At 38.7% G+C, this 17180-nt stretch overlaps 1 protein-coding gene across 1 annotated transcript; it reads right to left on the bottom strand.

Annotated features, from left to right (window-relative positions):
• Positions 1 to 1796: 1796 nt before the first annotated feature.
• LOC373211 (scavenger receptor cysteine-rich protein) lies at positions 1797 to 15197 on the bottom strand. Its single transcript, NM_214482.2, is given in 7 exon segments — positions 1797 to 2547; positions 3337 to 3657; positions 5541 to 5546; positions 8926 to 9249; positions 10136 to 10377; positions 14008 to 14086; positions 15133 to 15197. Coding segments are annotated over 5 exon segments (1134 nt in total). The 5' UTR covers positions 10299 to 10377; positions 14008 to 14086; positions 15133 to 15197; the 3' UTR covers positions 1797 to 2227.
• Positions 15198 to 17180: the final 1983 nt, after the last annotated feature.

Below are 17180 nucleotides of genomic sequence, written 5' to 3'. Positions count from 1 at the left end.
TGGTTATTTCACATTAGCATGCACTAATTTCTTTTTTAATAAAACAGAAGGGACTCCACAAAGTATAATTACAAATTGTAAACTGCAAGTTAGAATTTTGGAATCTATCACACTCAACTTATCAAATCAAAGAATAACAACACCCGTGTGTGTTTTGACATAATATAAAGAGTTTGAAATTGTTGATCGAAGAATCTTAACGTTAATAGCAGAGAAAAATACATCGAAATAATAGGAAACAGAAAAATATAAAATATATTTTATACCTATTGAAATACGGAAAATTTAGTCGAATACATGGTCACATATTGTTTTGCTCCATTTCGTATATTCGCAAACATCTGGAAACACAATTATTTCTATATATGAACCACGAAAAGGCATTCCAACCGTTGAAATTAATTAATTTGAATGAAAACAGAAAATCACAGAAACAGAAGTGCGAAAGTTTGAAATTGATAGGACCAAAAATAAGAAAGTTGTGATTGTTTGCAATATTACATCACTACAGCTTTGCGAATTTCAAATTGGCAATTTTGTCAGTAAATTGCGACATGGTGACGAATAACTGTCCCGTTTGTCCTGTATAAAATTATTACTTTATTTTGTTCTTCTCCCAAGTGCCTTCACCCTTAGACTGCTACTGCAAAAATATTATGGAGTGTATACTCATAACAGGTTCTATAACAAGAGAAGACAATCCTGAGTCATATACATTTTTGGAATTGAAATTTTATTCCATTTGTGTCTTGTAACAAATTGGAAAGTTTTCTGCTACTATTTAACAGACGCAATACCGATTAAGTCACTTTGAAGAGCCCATACCTGTAGTGATAGTATTTTAAACAAACATGGACTTTCTCATTGGTGTTGTCCGATTTCATTCAAACTTTCCCAAGTATGCTTCCCTGATTTTGTTTTGAAGGTTCAATTTCCCTTTAAGAGATATTTTTAATTGGCTTCGGTCTAAATGACACGACGTATTTCCTACTTTTGCAAACTTGAAATATCTAAAGTTTACATGAAAATGTATCCTTCACCGCAGATGAGAATCTATCCCTCACCGCACATAATTCAAAACCATTAAACCCAAAATGACTTGTTTTCCAATGTCGTGAAATCCACTTAACAAACAGAAGTACGAATAAAACTATTATCTTGAAACGTTTGCTACTTGAAAAGGAAGAAGAACCATGGATATTTTTCGCTATCAATAATAATTGTTCTGTCTTACTCAATCTCATCACAGAGGACTTGACATTAGGGACTTTTAGATTTGCACGTCGACAGCTTTGACTGCAACGTGTGACGTCATTTTAAGGCACTGCGCATGCGTCACGTCGTCTCAGTCGGCGATCGAGAATGCGTCAACCTTGATTTTCCTAAATCTAGTACGGTACTAGTATATGCCGCGTGCGCATAAAATATACAGTTCCTCAGGTAGACAAAGGAACATCCCTTCCCTGCTATTATGTAAAAATGTGTAGAACAGGTGTCACATGCATATTCACCTGTTCTACACATTTTTACATAATAGCAGTGAAGGGATATTCTACCACAGCAATAGGCCATCTTCTTAATGTAACCAAATTTAATGCATAAAGTCTTTGTGAAGTGCCTCAATACAAATTATTTCATTCACCTGGTAAGAATAATAGTATTTCAATAGACATAATCCAAACTGCATACATTAGTAGTTGCCAGGTTGGACAAGCATTATGACTTGACCTACCTAGCAACACTTGATATATGCAGTTTGCATTCTGACTATTGAATTACTATTATTCTTATCAGGTGAATGAAATAATTTGTATTGAGGCACTACACAAAGACTTGTGCATTAAATTTGGTTACATTACGAAAATGGGTGCAATCTAACAGATTTCTAATTGTAGTCAACATGGGCAGTTGAGTACGTTGACACGCATGATCAGTCGGCGTTCGTCGTGTTCTCGTCCACTCAATCTAAAAGTCCCTATTAAATGTCATACAACATGGAACAGAGGGGTTTGCTGTGGTAATGTCAGAGTACCGTGCTGGACACAATATAAATAATTTATCTTCTTTGCAGTTGACGTAGGAATACTACTGCTCCTGAAAATATAATATTTTCTTGTTTATTTAATGAAGGTATCTTTTTCAAAATTAATATTTCGTACGTTTGGGAAAACAAAATGCGACTTTTTGTTTTTTACTTTGGGTATAAGCCTGATACCGACTATCTAGCTTAACCTGCTAAAGTAATGCAAACTACTCCGGCATCTTCACGATGATGACAAGTGTGAACACCGAGAGGAGGGTGTACACACTCGAAGATAGTTTCCTCATCTCCTGAACACCAAACATCATCTAGTTGAATGGGACCAGTGCCTTGTCCAAATTGAGCTAACCCTGGAGCCGAAGAAGCGCTCTGAAATCCTAGCATGCGGCAGACAACATTGGCATCGTTGATATCCCATCCATCGTCACAGATAGTTCCCCAGACTCCATTATACTTGACTTCAACCCTTCCCTCTGCTGCGTTGCTTCCACCAGCCAGACGTACATCTAAAAGAATAAAATCAAATGCTAATCATTATCACCATTCTGAATATTTCAAAAATGAAACATACACATTAAGATTACCGCGCCGCCAAAGCAATAAAAGCTGCAATTTTTCATCTATCGCAACCTGCAAACATAATTTGCTCTGTTGTTTCGAACAAAATGCTAGAGTTGTGTACAAATCGGGATAATAGATAGATATCTAATAAATAGATAGGTAACATACGGGACACACGAATGGAATTCATGAATATTTTCATCAAATATTTAAGGAATACTACGTGCCCTCCTAATTTAATATTATCTTGTTCATGAAATAAAGAAATATATCAACAATGATAATCAAAATGCAAATGTGTCATGTAATCATAAATTATCGGTCAACTTTTAATAAAAATTGGTACAAAAAATGTTTTTGATTGGATTGATAAACCATTTTCATCCTTCCGAAAGTGAAAAGGGGTTTATACTTCCGAACATTTGATGCGCTTTCAGTAAGTTAGTATATCCGAAGGTTCATAATTCTGAAAAATGAAGTATAGACCATTATTCCGAAGGTTCGTAATTCCTAAAGCAAAACAGGGTTTTATGTCATTGTCGGAATTATGAACTTTCAGAATTAGAGTAACCCTATGTCATTGTTCGTTAAAAAGAACCTAGAAAAATATGGACCATGAGAAAAACATACCATTGGTATTACGAACCTACAGAGTAACGGAATTTCGTACATTTAAGAAAAACGACGTGTATCTTTGTTAAACTTTGGGTATAAGCCTGCTACTGACTATTTACCTGTACCTGCTGAAGCAATGCAAACTACTCCGGCATCCTGACGATGATAACAATCGTGAGCACCGAAAGGAGGGTGTGCACAGTCAAAGATAGTCTGCTCACATCCTGAACAACCAACGTCATCTAGTTGAATGGGACCAGTACCTTGTCCGAATCGAGCTGAACCTAGAGCACCAGAAGCCCCTTGGAAACCTAGCATGCGGCAGACAACATTGGCATCATTGATATCCCACGAGTCATCACAGATAGTTCCCCAGACTCCGTTATGCTGGATTTCGATCCTTCCCTCTGCTTCGTTGCTTCCACCAACCAGACGTACATCTTTAAAAATAGATAAAATGTTAGTATTTATAACCATGCTCTATAATCAATTATTTTCATTTGTATAACATATGTAGGGTCAGAAGAATGTTAACTGTCAGATGAGGCATGCCAACATGCTATTCGCTCTCTTGTTTTAAGCCGTCTTGATAATGCCAATTCTATCTTGATTAATATAAATGTGTCGGATATCGATAGACTTCAACGAATCCATAATCGTGCAGCCTATATTGTTTCAAATGCAAGAAAATATGATCATGTGTCTCCCTTGTTTAAACAACTACACTGGTTACCTGTTTATAAGAGAATAATGTATAAAGTTTCACTATTTGTTTATAAATCCATGTATAATCTTATCCCATCCTATATTTCTAGTCTGTTTTGTCCCATCAAGCAATCAAGATATTCACTACGCTCAAGGTCAGACCCCCTTCTTCTGCAAATCCCCCGCATCAATTCGAAGAAGGGTCAACAAAATATAATTTTTCTGGTTCCACTATTTGGAATAGTCTCCCATTAAGCATTCGTTCCTGCACCTCAGTCGCATCATAAGAGAAATCTAAAAACTCATTCGTTTTCTTTGTAATTATTATTTTTAGAGTGTAATGCACTTGGAGAGCATATAATTATTCTGTTTGTTTTACTAATGTAAACCGCTTTGAGCATGTTTATGTAAAGGCGCTATATAAATATCAATATGTATGTATGTATGATATTTGTACACATTAAGACTACCTCGTTAAGGCAATAATAATTACAATTCTTCGTCTTTCGCAACCTGCGAAATAATCCACTCAGTTGTTTTTTAACAAACTATTGGAGTTATGTACAATTTAGGATACTAGACACACGAATGGAAGTTATTCATATTCTCAGCAAAGGCTTTAGAAATACTATTGCCCTTCTTATATCATATTTTCTTGTTTATAAAACAAAGGTATATTTGAAAATGAAATTAAATACGCAATTGTGTCATGTTTACATAAATAGTTGGTCTGCTTTATATGAAAATTGATAGCTCTATGTACACACATGTTTTTTTGATGGGATTGATTAACCATTTCTAAAATTAAAATTTATTTGAAGCATGAGCTCAATTTGAACCTGTTTGAGAAAGAGGGAGGACGTGTAACATCAACGCGTTGGTACTTGGACACACCCTTTTTCGAGTTTGTCTATATATATATTTTTTAAACAACAGTTCATAATTTCAAGGTTTTGTCATTCCGAAACGAAATTATCATACATTAGGGGGTTTATAATTCCTGAAATAAAATAGGGTTTATACATTTGAACATCTGATGCACTGTTCAGAAAGTTTGTAGATCCGAAAGTTGATAAATTTTAAACTAAAAAAAGTTCGTTATTCTGAAGGTTCGTATTTCCTAAAACAATACAGGGGGATATGTCATCTTCGACATTGCGAACTTTCGAAATTATAGTGGCAATTTCACTTTCGGAATTACAAACCTAAACATTAATGAAGCATTAGAGAAACAAACCTTTGCTTTGCGAACCTACATAGTAAAGGGGGTGTAGCATGACAAATACTGGTTAACGCCATCTACGATTTCTTTTGGACAACTACACGGAAACGAATGGACTTGATTAATGGTCAGCGTGCGCTAGCGTTCGCGAAACAGACCGAAGTTGTCCTCACGCTTCAGTTTCGCGTATGTTGCACGCACGTAAATACTCCGGCCGCTTCCTCCGTAGTCGTATTATACTCAATCGGTCCCGAGTCAGGCCACGTGAAAAACACGTAGTATCGTCATGCTTCATCCTCTTTAACTAGCCTTTAAACGTTTTTCAGATTTTGAAAAAACTACACTGTAACCTTGTATTTTTATTTTGGCAATAGAATGCTGATATTGGCTACTTACCTACGCCTGCTAAAGCAATGCAAACTACTATGGCATCTTCAAAATGATTACAATTGTGAACACCGAAAGCAGGGTGTGCACAGTCAAATATAGTTTCCTCATCTCCTGAACAGCCAACGTCATCTAGTTGAATGGGACCAGTGCCTTGTCCGAAATAAGCTGATCCTGCAGCTTTAAACGCCCCCTTGAAACCTAGCATGCGGCAGACAACATTGGCATCGTTGATATCCCAATCGTCATCACAGATAGTTCCCCAGACCCCGTTATACTGGATTTCAACTCTTCCCTCGGATATGTTGCTTCCATCAACCAAACGTACATCTACAATATTAAAACAAATACTTATACTTATTAACATTCTGTTTATCAAGAAAAGGAAACGTAACAATTAAGAGAAGCGTTTCAACAAAAAAAAAAACTAGAAATTTAATTCGTCATGGGGACGAATTAGGTGGTCTGTCTTCAATTCTTATGATCATGCTCATCTTCAATTCAATTACCCAATAAAATGATGTTAATGTAAAATGATGTATTGAGATATGAATTGATGAATGAAGAATAATCAAGTGATTATAGGGTAATAATAAAGTAAATATGGTTGTCTATTACATTATTTGCGATTGTACGTGTTTTAATATAGGATTTCCCGGCCAAATTCGCGTGTTTTTCATTCGAATTCATTTACTTTGCATTTAAGTAAGCGCAGATCGGCTTTGCCATGCCAATCAATTTTTCCAGTTTTGTATTTAATTTAGGATTTTGTTCGAAGGGTTTCATAGATCTGTCATTCAATTTAGAAACTGCTCAACTAGCATTCAAATTAATATAAACTGGTTGGAGCGTAATTTTAATCATTCAAATTAACACCTGTCATTCGTATTCGTAATATTTGTTATTCAAGTTAGGAATGTTATGGGGAAGAATTGCAACAAACTTTTTCAGTTTTTAAATAATGCAGTTAAAATGCATGATTTGCCATTGGGGTCTAAGCTGTTATTCCATTTATTTATTTTCAGGACAATGCAGATGGGTGCAGTCAGACATAAAGTAAAGAAGGGGCGAAATCAAGGGACATGGCATTTCTGCACGGACATGTTCATATACCCGGGAAAGGTGGGGGTACCCTCAATCGCCCCCCCCCCTTTTTTTTTTTTTTTTTTTTTTTACTTCAGACTCGGAATTTTACAAAATAATTCACGTCGTCTCTTATACCCAGCACACCCCTCTGTTTTTCTTAAAGAGTTTCATAGTTTACTTGCCCGCCATCAGATCGATGGCTAAAGACATGGCTAAATAATGAATCATGTTCAAATTGTTGACTCTCGTCCCTACCCCAGTTACAATATTGTACCCTTCTTCCATAATGAAATTATGATGAAATTATGATAAATTTATGATGAAACATAAGACAAACAACTTCCTTACATGAACATATACAAATATATGAGACCACCAGGTCCGTAGATGCAAGTCGTCGTTTTTTTCTTAACAATCAAACTTAAATGCTGATGAATATCAGATAAATCTATAAGTATAAGTGTATAAATGCAAGAAAATGAAATATGATGAAATACACGTGAAAAAACAATCTTGAAAGAAAAAGAATGAGTTATAAACAGTGTGTAATAAAAGAGAAATGTATATTGACCATCAATTTACATGTAAGTGCACAAAGTGCTAATTTGAATGTTACAAATGAATTAGAATGCTAGAAGTACACCGTCGCGTTGTCCGAAAATCGTGTTGCGCTAAATCGAATAACCAAATAGCGAAAGAAGCACATTGTTCATTAATTTGAATGAAACATACGTAGATTCTATCGAAAATTCCATAGATTTGAAAACTAGAAAAGGGAAAATAAACCCGAGATATACCTGACTGCACTAAAACCGTCGAATTTGAACGCAAGACAAATCAATTTGAATGACAAACTCGCGAATTTGGCCGGGAAATCCTATATTAAAAGGAGATGGTACAGTGAAAGGTCAAAAAGAAAAAAAGTGAAGAAGAAAAATTGTTGGAGACGCCCGCGACTCGAACCAGGGACCTCGAGGTCAGAAGTCAAGTGCGTTACCGATATACCAAAACATTTCCCATAGAGATTACACGTAAACGAAAAATGGAATTCTAAAATCCCACTTTGTAAGTGAAATATGAGCATGATCCCGGCATCTGATCGAAAAATAAAGGGCACATTTGTGATAGCTTATTGTCTCAGCTACAACATATTCAAAGCTCAGCGTAAACAAAGATAAAACAACGGAGATATTGCTCGCGAAAGACGAGAATGTAGAATCCAGTTTTGAGAAAAAGTCATGTCCCATAGAGAATGCACGCAAAATGTGAAAAATTGACATGCCTCCTTTAAGCGCGAAAATACGCCATGATACCATTGTCAAAATGAAATACCGTGAAACTGCATTTGTAAAGAATATTCTCAGATAGAACATATCAAAATTTGAAAGAAAATTGATCAATATTTACAGAGATACAATCAATTTTTTCCAAAAATCTGCTGACGTCATAATATGCAAATTGAAATTTTGAGTTCGGAGGCCATTATGATGACGTCATGAGTTAATTGAGGGTCAAATGAGACATGAAATCATATCTCCAAATCATGCTTTTTCCAACCATGATAAAAAAGTTTGGGTCAATTGACTATCTGAAGAGCTATTTTGATTTTTAAAATGGCATGTTTTTGATCAAATTTGCATTATATTTCCCATAGCAGCACGCGCGGATTTTGAACTTTGACGCGTGCTCACGGCCTTATGAAAGGTCAAGAGTGACTGAAATTAATGTAAATTGTCATTTACCGTAAGAGGAAATTAAATCATGTAACAAATTTGAATTTGACCTTTTCCGCGCGTTGTGAGCGCGCGCAACGCGCGCGGGGACACGTACGGACGGAAAATTTTGAAATGCTTAAAATGACCTGATTCATACTCTCCTTTAATAGTTAAGTGATTTTGAGCATTTTTAAATTTTGACGCACGCGTCATGACCTTTATGTGACCATTGATGACATGACTTGTTGACCCTTGACCTGAAGTATATGTGATATGAATATGAATGACCTTTGCTTATGCATCATAAAGATATGATGGATAATTAGATTTCACAAAATGGCACCTGGATGACGTCAAGATGACCTGATGACCTTGAAAATGTTCCTGTCACGTCTCATGACAAAGACCTATGACTGCAAAAACTGAATAAAATTGACGAAACCGAACTTGAGTTATCCTAGGCACAAAAAAGTGTAGGAAATAAATAAAAATAAAGAATAAAGAAAGAAAATTCTGACGAAAACAGGTGATCTGTCGAAAACGACAGGTCACCTAATAACGACAATTGTGCGATCCTGACTATTTACCTGTACCTGCTGAAGAAATGCAAACTACTCCGGCATCTTCGAAATGATTACAATTGTGAACACCGAAAGCAGGGTGTTCACAGTCAAAGATGGTCTGCTCATATCCTGAACAGAAAACGTCATCTAGTTGAATGGGACCAGTGCCTTCTCCGAATTGAGCTGATCCTGGAGCCCCAGAAGCTCCCGGGAATCCTAGCATGCGGCAGACAACATTGGCATCGGTGATACCCCATGAGTCATCACAGATAGTTCCCCAGACTCCGTTATACTGGATTTCAACTCTTCCCTCTGCTTCATTGCTTCCATCAACCAGACGTACCGCTAAAAAGGCTTAACGAAAAAAATTATTTTACATCTTTATATTTAACAAAAATCGTAAAATTAAGAGTAACACGTCGAAACAATGAGGTACTTCCTTTTTAAGCCCATCGCTAACAAATTGCTCATCCGCTTTTAAGCAGAAATTCTTAATTTATGGGCAATTCGGAATAAAAGATGACAGTGTCTGAAGTAAGCTTTTACGTATAAGAGCATGAAATTTCAGCTTCAATTGTCAACCAACACATCCATGCCACCTGCAACCCGTCCAACTTTTACAGTGTATTCGATAAAGAACAATAACCTAAGTTCAAAATTGGTTTAGTGTTTAAGAAAGGCTACAGAAAATGTGTAAATCTTTTTTTCCTTCTCCCTTCGTAGGTTTTTTTTGGAGGGGGAGCAGGAAGGGGGTAATAATCATCCAAGCAATACAAGGTCTAATTAACTTATATGGATTTATCCTGGTCGTCCTACAAGTGTTAAAAAGAAAAATATGTTTTTATACTAAAAGTAAAACAAAAACATAAACCAATCATTTTACACTTTTGGCTATTAACAACTCAAAACAACTCAAAAACTTAAAAATCGTGACAAGAATATGACGTTAGGTCTTGCTTTTCTTTGTAAAAGGCTTCATGGATCTTGGACTTTCAAATGGGAATCATGCCTCAATAAATGATAATCAAAATACTGAACTTGAAATACAGTGGTATATTATCAAAATACGTCTTTTTAGAAGCATGATGGCTCTAAATCGTATGAAGAAGCTTATGAAGCTGACGCCCTTTTTTCCAAACAGAAGTTATTTCATATTTGTAATTATTATTGCATTTCTCACTTCAAAAATTATAAATGTAGGATGTTCATAGTTTTAAAAAATCATGAAGATTGTCCATACCTTGGCAGTGATTCAAGGGTATGCAGCGGTCTCCGCCATCTTGATCCTTGACCAGTCCTTCTAGACAGAAGCACCCAGCATGACAGATCTGAGGACAGTTATCACTGGGAAGGTTATCACAGCTGAACGGGCCACAACCTGAGCCGCACTCGTTAAAGGTCATACCCTCAGGGCATGCCGAACAGTTAAATTGGACGCCTTCAACGTAAAAATCAGTATTGCACCCACCGCAGTAATTTGGTCTGTAACAAGGGAAGCCAAATTTAAAGGAAATTTCAAACATTTTAGCTATTAAACACATAAACTTAGTACAAAGGTTGGATTGCCCTAACGGGGTTTCACATACACTCCGGGGCCCGTACGGCGAGTAAAAACAGACATTTTGGGAATTTTCGGCCGGTGTCCGGCCGGTCGCCGTAAAGTTCCGTAAGTTCCTTACGGGTCACGTGCGGGCTCCGGACGGTGCCTGGACGGGACCCGTATGATTTTGGGGGTCAATTTTCAAGAAAAATCTTTACGGGCGCCTTGCGGTGCTCAAGGGTTCCATACGTGTACCCTACGGCTCCCTCACGGGCCCCTCAAGAGCCCCGGGTGATATGCACAACAACAGGCGTCCGGGGGCCATTTATAATATTGCCCGTGCGGGTCCCTAACGGCGGCATCTCGAAATGTACAACGCAGCTTTAAATACAGGAGTTGCGGATGCCAGAGGACATATACAGAGTGAGTCAGAAACAAAAAATCTCCCACTTTTTAAAAGTTGTATTGTTTGAAGTATGAATATTTAATCATGAGTTTCATGATATGTCTTGAAAGAGTTATCCTCCAGTACATTTAGGTACCATTTTCATTTGAATCTCTGCATGCATGACTGAACATCAGACAATCTTTACAAGACTGCCAGATCTCACTTGCGCCAAGTTGCTAGGTGAGGAATAAAATAATGTTTCCGGGAGCCTTAGGTGCACCTGCTCATCGGACGGAGCCCGTAAGTTTACCAGCCGGCACCCTGCCGGCACCCTTACGGGCGCCTTGCATTTCACTCGACCAATTTTCTCCGGGCACCTCCCGGGCGCCGCAGAATATGTGACCACACATGCCGTAGAAATGAAAATCGGAAGGTTCCCGTACGGTCTCTAAATCCACGGCAAGCAGTAGGAAAAATCGGACGAGGCCCGGTTTATATGTGACCTAGGCATTAATGGGGCTTTAACATGTACACTCCGGGGCCCGTACGGCGAGTAAAATCAGACATTTTGGGAATTTTCGGCCGGTGTCCGGCCGGCTGCCGTAAGGTTCCTACGGGCGCCGGGGCAGTTTTTTAAGCCGTACGGGCGCCATGGTGCTGAGTTGCCTGCTCCCAATTCTCCAGACGTTTTTATCTGACCGTTAGGCCGTAGAAAGCCCTTAAAGGGCCCGAAGGGCACCTTCCGGGTTCCGTGCCGTCTCCAGACGGTGCCCGGACGGGCCCCTCACGATTCTGTTGGGTAAATTCTCATGAAAAATCTTTACGGGCGCCTTGCGGTGCTCAAGGTTGCCGTACGTGTACCCTACGGCTCCCTCACGGCCGCTCAAGAGCCCCTGTTATATGCACAACACCGGGCGTCTGCCGTACGGGGGCCATTTGAAATGAATATTGCCCGTGCGGGCTCCTCACGGCGGCATCTCGTAATGTACAACGCAGCTTTAAAGATAAAGACCAGTTATGGTCATGCGATTGCATTGTGAAAGAAACGTTGTGGAATCGATCAGAAAAGGTTGATCATCTAGCATATAAGTAGCGGTGTGTACTGCAAGATTATGGAATCATCAAAATGATAAGAAATTTGGCCCAGTCTTCGTAAAGTTACAAGCACTGTACACAGAAAGATGTATATGGGACTACGCACACGTGCGTGACACGTGCGTTTATCTCTCACAGTCCAATAGATAAACTTATTTATCAAATATATCAATTAGTAGTCGGTTTCCCAGCAAAATTTGTATCATCATATATTAGTCAAAACATATTCTTTCACATGATTGGTAATAAGAGCTTCCATTTCATTTTTTGAAATTGGGGCGTTTCCAATACTGGTCTTTACCTTTAAATACAGGAGGCGCAGATGTCAGAGAACACATAGTTCATTGCACCGCACAGCACCCGCCGGGGTGCCTTAAGGACCCAGGCCGGGCCCCGACAGGGCACCTTCCGGTAGTCATGGGTGCACCTGCTCATCGGACAGAGCCCATAAGCTTACCGGACGGCACCCTGCCGGCACCCTTACGGGCGCCTTGCATTTCACTCGACCAATTTCACCGGGCACCTCCCGGGCACCGCAAAATATGTGACCACACATGCCATAGAAATGAAAATCGGAAGGTTCCCGTACGGTCTCTAAATCCACGGCAAGCCGCCGGGTAGGGAATATCGTACGGGGCCCGGTTTATATGTGACCTAGGCATAATATCTGGAAATGCCACTGTAATCATTAAAAATTACAATTAAATATATTCGCTTTTATTGTGTATCTCGCCTTGGACAGATTAAGAGCTATATTTTCCTGATTATTCTCAAATTCGCTCCTGCCGAAGTATAGAATGAAATGGATGGAAAACCCAAGTTCGGTTTATATGCCATTATCTGCAATTGAGACATTATACAAACATACAGAAAGTCAAAATTATCGTTAAGATTTTATCGTAATTTATCTCCACCATAAGCTTTAATCATGCATGATTCCTGTCTGACTTTTATTTTGAAAAGCAAACAAATCTACCAGTAGTAAATGGCATTGAGACGTTACTTAACACAGGTTACATTTTTTTTAAAGCGTATTTGTACACATTCGACCGGTTTCTTAAAATATCTCGGTGTCATCCAGAACGAAGATTTTATCGCATCGCCATGGAACGACTTGCCTACATAAATGTGCGTTTATCCGCAGTTAAGGAAAACAAGTTTTTAAACGATCGGTCGTCACAACCCTGTCGTTACGCCTCTCTGCGTCTGCTCTCCGATGGTCTTCAAAGAAAATCTTGTCTTCGAACGCACGGGTCTGCCCCTTTTTTCAAAGGCAAACAGAAGTACCTTTTTTTTAAAGTATCCATATATCTGGTTGTGGCTACTAATTTTATCATTTTATGTTGTTTAATGAATACTCGCAAAACATGCTGGCGTTCTTTGGCGTTATCTCTTGTGTGAGCATCAAACGGGCTACTTATGGTAGTCTACACAGCCTCATGGCGCAGTACACAGCAATACAGAGGTGAAACACTTCGCTCGGCACTATTAAGACACCTTCACTGGGTTGTGAGTTCACCGCAAGGATTGTTGCTGGTAAGAAGAGAGGGGGTGTTGGTGAGGAGGTTGTAAGGAGGCCTTTTGCCTTTGACCCGACTGCAGCTGCGCACACGGAAGTGAAAAAAAAATGCACGGTGAGTTGTGACAATTGCATCATGGGACCCTTTGTGGTTGCAGGAAGCCAGTAATATCCTTGGATGTTAAACCCGCACCAGTATACTATACACCATCTCCACTCCAAGGATCAAGTCTACCATAATATACCGTTAATGGGCATGTTTGCAGGATCAACTACTATCATGATATCTGGGGATTCAAATGTTTCTCTTTAACGTCGTTTATATATGGTTGTATGAACATTGGAACTCAAACCGCGGTGGGTACTTATTCTCCATGATGACGTTAAGTGTAGTAAGCTTCATAATACTAAACCACAGAGCCCATTGTATACATAAATGACCTTACTGCGAGTATTTACGTTCAGTTACACATATTAAAACCGTGGTGGGTTTTTTGCGGCGGTTTACCTTTGTGAAATCTGAACTAAACCTTACAGAGCATACTGCAATTCGAGATAGTGTATGCTTACCGGCACTCAGCATGAGGATTAGCGGAACACACGGCATTTTCGCAGGGATTGAGGACACAGTTCACGACATTGCAACTATCTAAAAAAAGAAATGAAGGGAAAATTAATAGCAATGGTTATAACAACAACAAAAACACGAATGATCTGAAAATGATGATCTTACAAGAAAATATTATATTATTTTAACTCCGATACGATAACCTGACATTTGCTACTACAACAATTGCTGCGGGCTTTATTTCGTCAGTGGTATAGGTTTATGGTTGCGATTCAGTATTACCCAATTTTGGGTTGGAATGTCGTCTGGATTAGACTTTATAGTCTTAATCCCCGACCTCTATCTTCTTTTTGTTGGGGGGGGGGGGGGTCTGGACATTGATTTCAGGGGCCCACGTATCCCTAGCCTTTTGACATCGCCTCGTGAATCTGGCTGAGCGGCTGAGATGAGTCTGGATACCAGGGGTGAACGCGCGAGCGCCATGGAAGGGCTTCTCGCTCTGTCGTTCATTCGGGTTTTCGTGATTAGTCTCTTTTTAGTCGCTCGGCGTCTATCAGGATGCGATTGAAGTAGCACAACCTGCAGCCACAAAGGCCTGCAGGATAGCGTTCAAAACAAATCATCATCAAAACATAACTAAGCAAACCTGATCAAAAACCTAAATGGAGCAGATATAAAATTGTACGTTTATTAGTATTTGCTTGTCAAATAATTATGTCTCAAAGGGGCACGTTCCCGCCATTGTAGTTATCGCTGCTCTAGTCATCGCCATCTTGGTTCCGAAGATCGACTTCAAATTTGCATACAACTGTCAATCAAAGTACGCGCGGCCTGGCCTGCCTTCGTCAAGCCAGCTGATCGCTGCCGATCCTGACGTCACGAAAGTGGGCGGAAACAGCAGCCGAATCTTAGAACCGAACTGCAATTGGTATTACTTCGGCACATGTATGCGATAATCGGCATTGTGCGGGCATTCGAAACATGCCATCTGCGTAAGAGCCGTATTATGTTGGTGTCAATAGGCAGCTAGCACCGTCCGCCAGTGGGGAAGTATTTTGAACGCCCTCTGGAACACGGGGAACATGCCACTTTAATACATGCGTAATGGGGATAGTTATGTAACTTACCGCCTTCGGGTGAAGTAGCACAGCCTGATGCTACGAGAGCCACCAGGAGGGCGCTCAAGAGAGGGAGCACCATGTCCTTTCTTGTCTGCAAAACCAACTACAAAAAGATCTACAGCAGATGAAGTTGTAATATCGGAGCTATTTGTTTGTAACTGGTCCTAACTTGGCAGCGAGCAAAGCCGGAATGCTCAAACGCAAAACTTCATTTCAGGATATACTTCTAAGTTCTGTCCCAGTATAATTCGCAAAGCATCATGCAAGGTCGTGACAAAGGTCAAATCAAGTCAATTCTAGATATAGGGCGTGTTCCTATTGGATAATGCACTAGCCAATCATATTGCTTTCCTCGTCTAGTCAATACTCAGACAGGAAAATACCATGATATTAACACATTGTCTACGTGCATGAAACGGGTGGTTCGTGTATTAAGCCTATGGGAGCGAGACGACCGAGTTGTGAATGGGATGTTTATATTTTTACGAGGTCAGTCTTACATGGATGGTGCCGGGTGCAAAAATGCAGTTCTTTACTTAATAGATACGACAAATGTAAATTAGACAAATATATTTCTGCAAAAAAGCCTAGTTATCTAAACAACTGACGGGAGATGCAAAAGTCTGGTAGCCCTAAATAAAGTAAGAAATACATAACAAATTGGCATTCCCAGAACAAAAATGGTGGTCAATTAGAAATTGATATCCATGATTTTAAAAATTGCCATGCGCTCCCATCTTACAGTAACCATAGTAGCTTATATACAACACGCTTTCGGTGCTATAAAAGGCTACCTCCATGTTCATCAAAGTGTATTATTCCTATTATTATTTTTGTTATTATCATTATCACTATAATTACTCTTATTCATATTATTACTTTTACCTTTTCTCTAACTATTATTATTACTATTTGTATTTTCATTATTAATATTGTTACTAATAATATCACCATCAAAATCATAATTTCTGCTGTACGTGATTTTCACGTGTTGTAATACCTTTGACCCATTTTTCTATTTCTATGCATCCCCTCACGTATGCCTACCTGCATTTTTTAGCCGGAAAATTGAAAGACTGTTGAACCTTGATCATGTTCGTTACTGCATCCTACAGAGAAGGATATGAAGCCACTCATATTCTAAAAAATGGTCTTAATTGGTTTCATCTTTCCAATCGAGTGTTCAGATGATCGGCTCTTGTCAGCAGATCAGATTGGATAAGGGTCTTGTTGTTGGCGACAGCTTGGTGTCGCGTCCTGATGATTTCATTTAGTTAGGTTTAAAATAATAAACAAAATTGTTTTATTTCGCGTAATATGTTAACAGCCTGAAAATCCGTCTTTTGTAAGATGAATTATTATTTTTTCCTAATTTTCACTAATTCGTTATATTGATTTTTGGTTCTTTTTTTTATCAGGTCAACTTTTTCTTTTAAATTAAGACTTATTTCCCCCGTTAACTAGATAGGCTGGCAATGTATGTGTTTGTTTCTCTCATTTAAAGTAAAAACAAACAAGGAAACTAACAAACACAAATTCTGAAGAAAACATAAATTGTTAAACATGATTTAGAAAATGAGAGAAAAAAGGGCGAAAGTTGTAAAGAAAATTGATAGAAATGGGGGAGGGAGGGGGGGGGGGTTGGGTGGGAACGACGAGTTCAAAATTCGATAACTTGTGTTCATCAAATTGTTCGAATGGGGTAACGTATGGGAAAAGAGATTTGCATTAGAAGTTCACTAACAAAGTGAGGAAAATAAATAAAAATTCTTAATGTCTAAATGACCCAATTTTAAGATATCAAAAATAATGCGATACGTATTTGTATTGGATCTCGCTACAGAGCTCACAGTGCCCTTTGTTTTTTAAATTGAATACCCTCAAATGGAAACCTCACTCCAATAAATAACTTTAGTTATTCTGAGAGATGCATTAATATTTGCCCATTAATCTACAACATTCCCCACCAAAGTGTATAAGAGTAAGAATAATGTAGAGTTTCTCAGCACGACAATTCGATCGAAATGTTCTCGATAACATGCCGAAACAATAGT

The sequence above is a fragment of the Strongylocentrotus purpuratus genome, unplaced genomic scaffold (genome assembly GCF_000002235.5).
Source record: "Strongylocentrotus purpuratus isolate Spur 01 unplaced genomic scaffold, Spur_5.0 spur5_scaffold_18, whole genome shotgun sequence".
Taxonomy (NCBI): Eukaryota; Metazoa; Echinodermata; class Echinoidea; order Camarodonta; family Strongylocentrotidae; genus Strongylocentrotus; species Strongylocentrotus purpuratus.
This window is presented reverse-complemented; position numbering and strand designations above follow the sequence as displayed.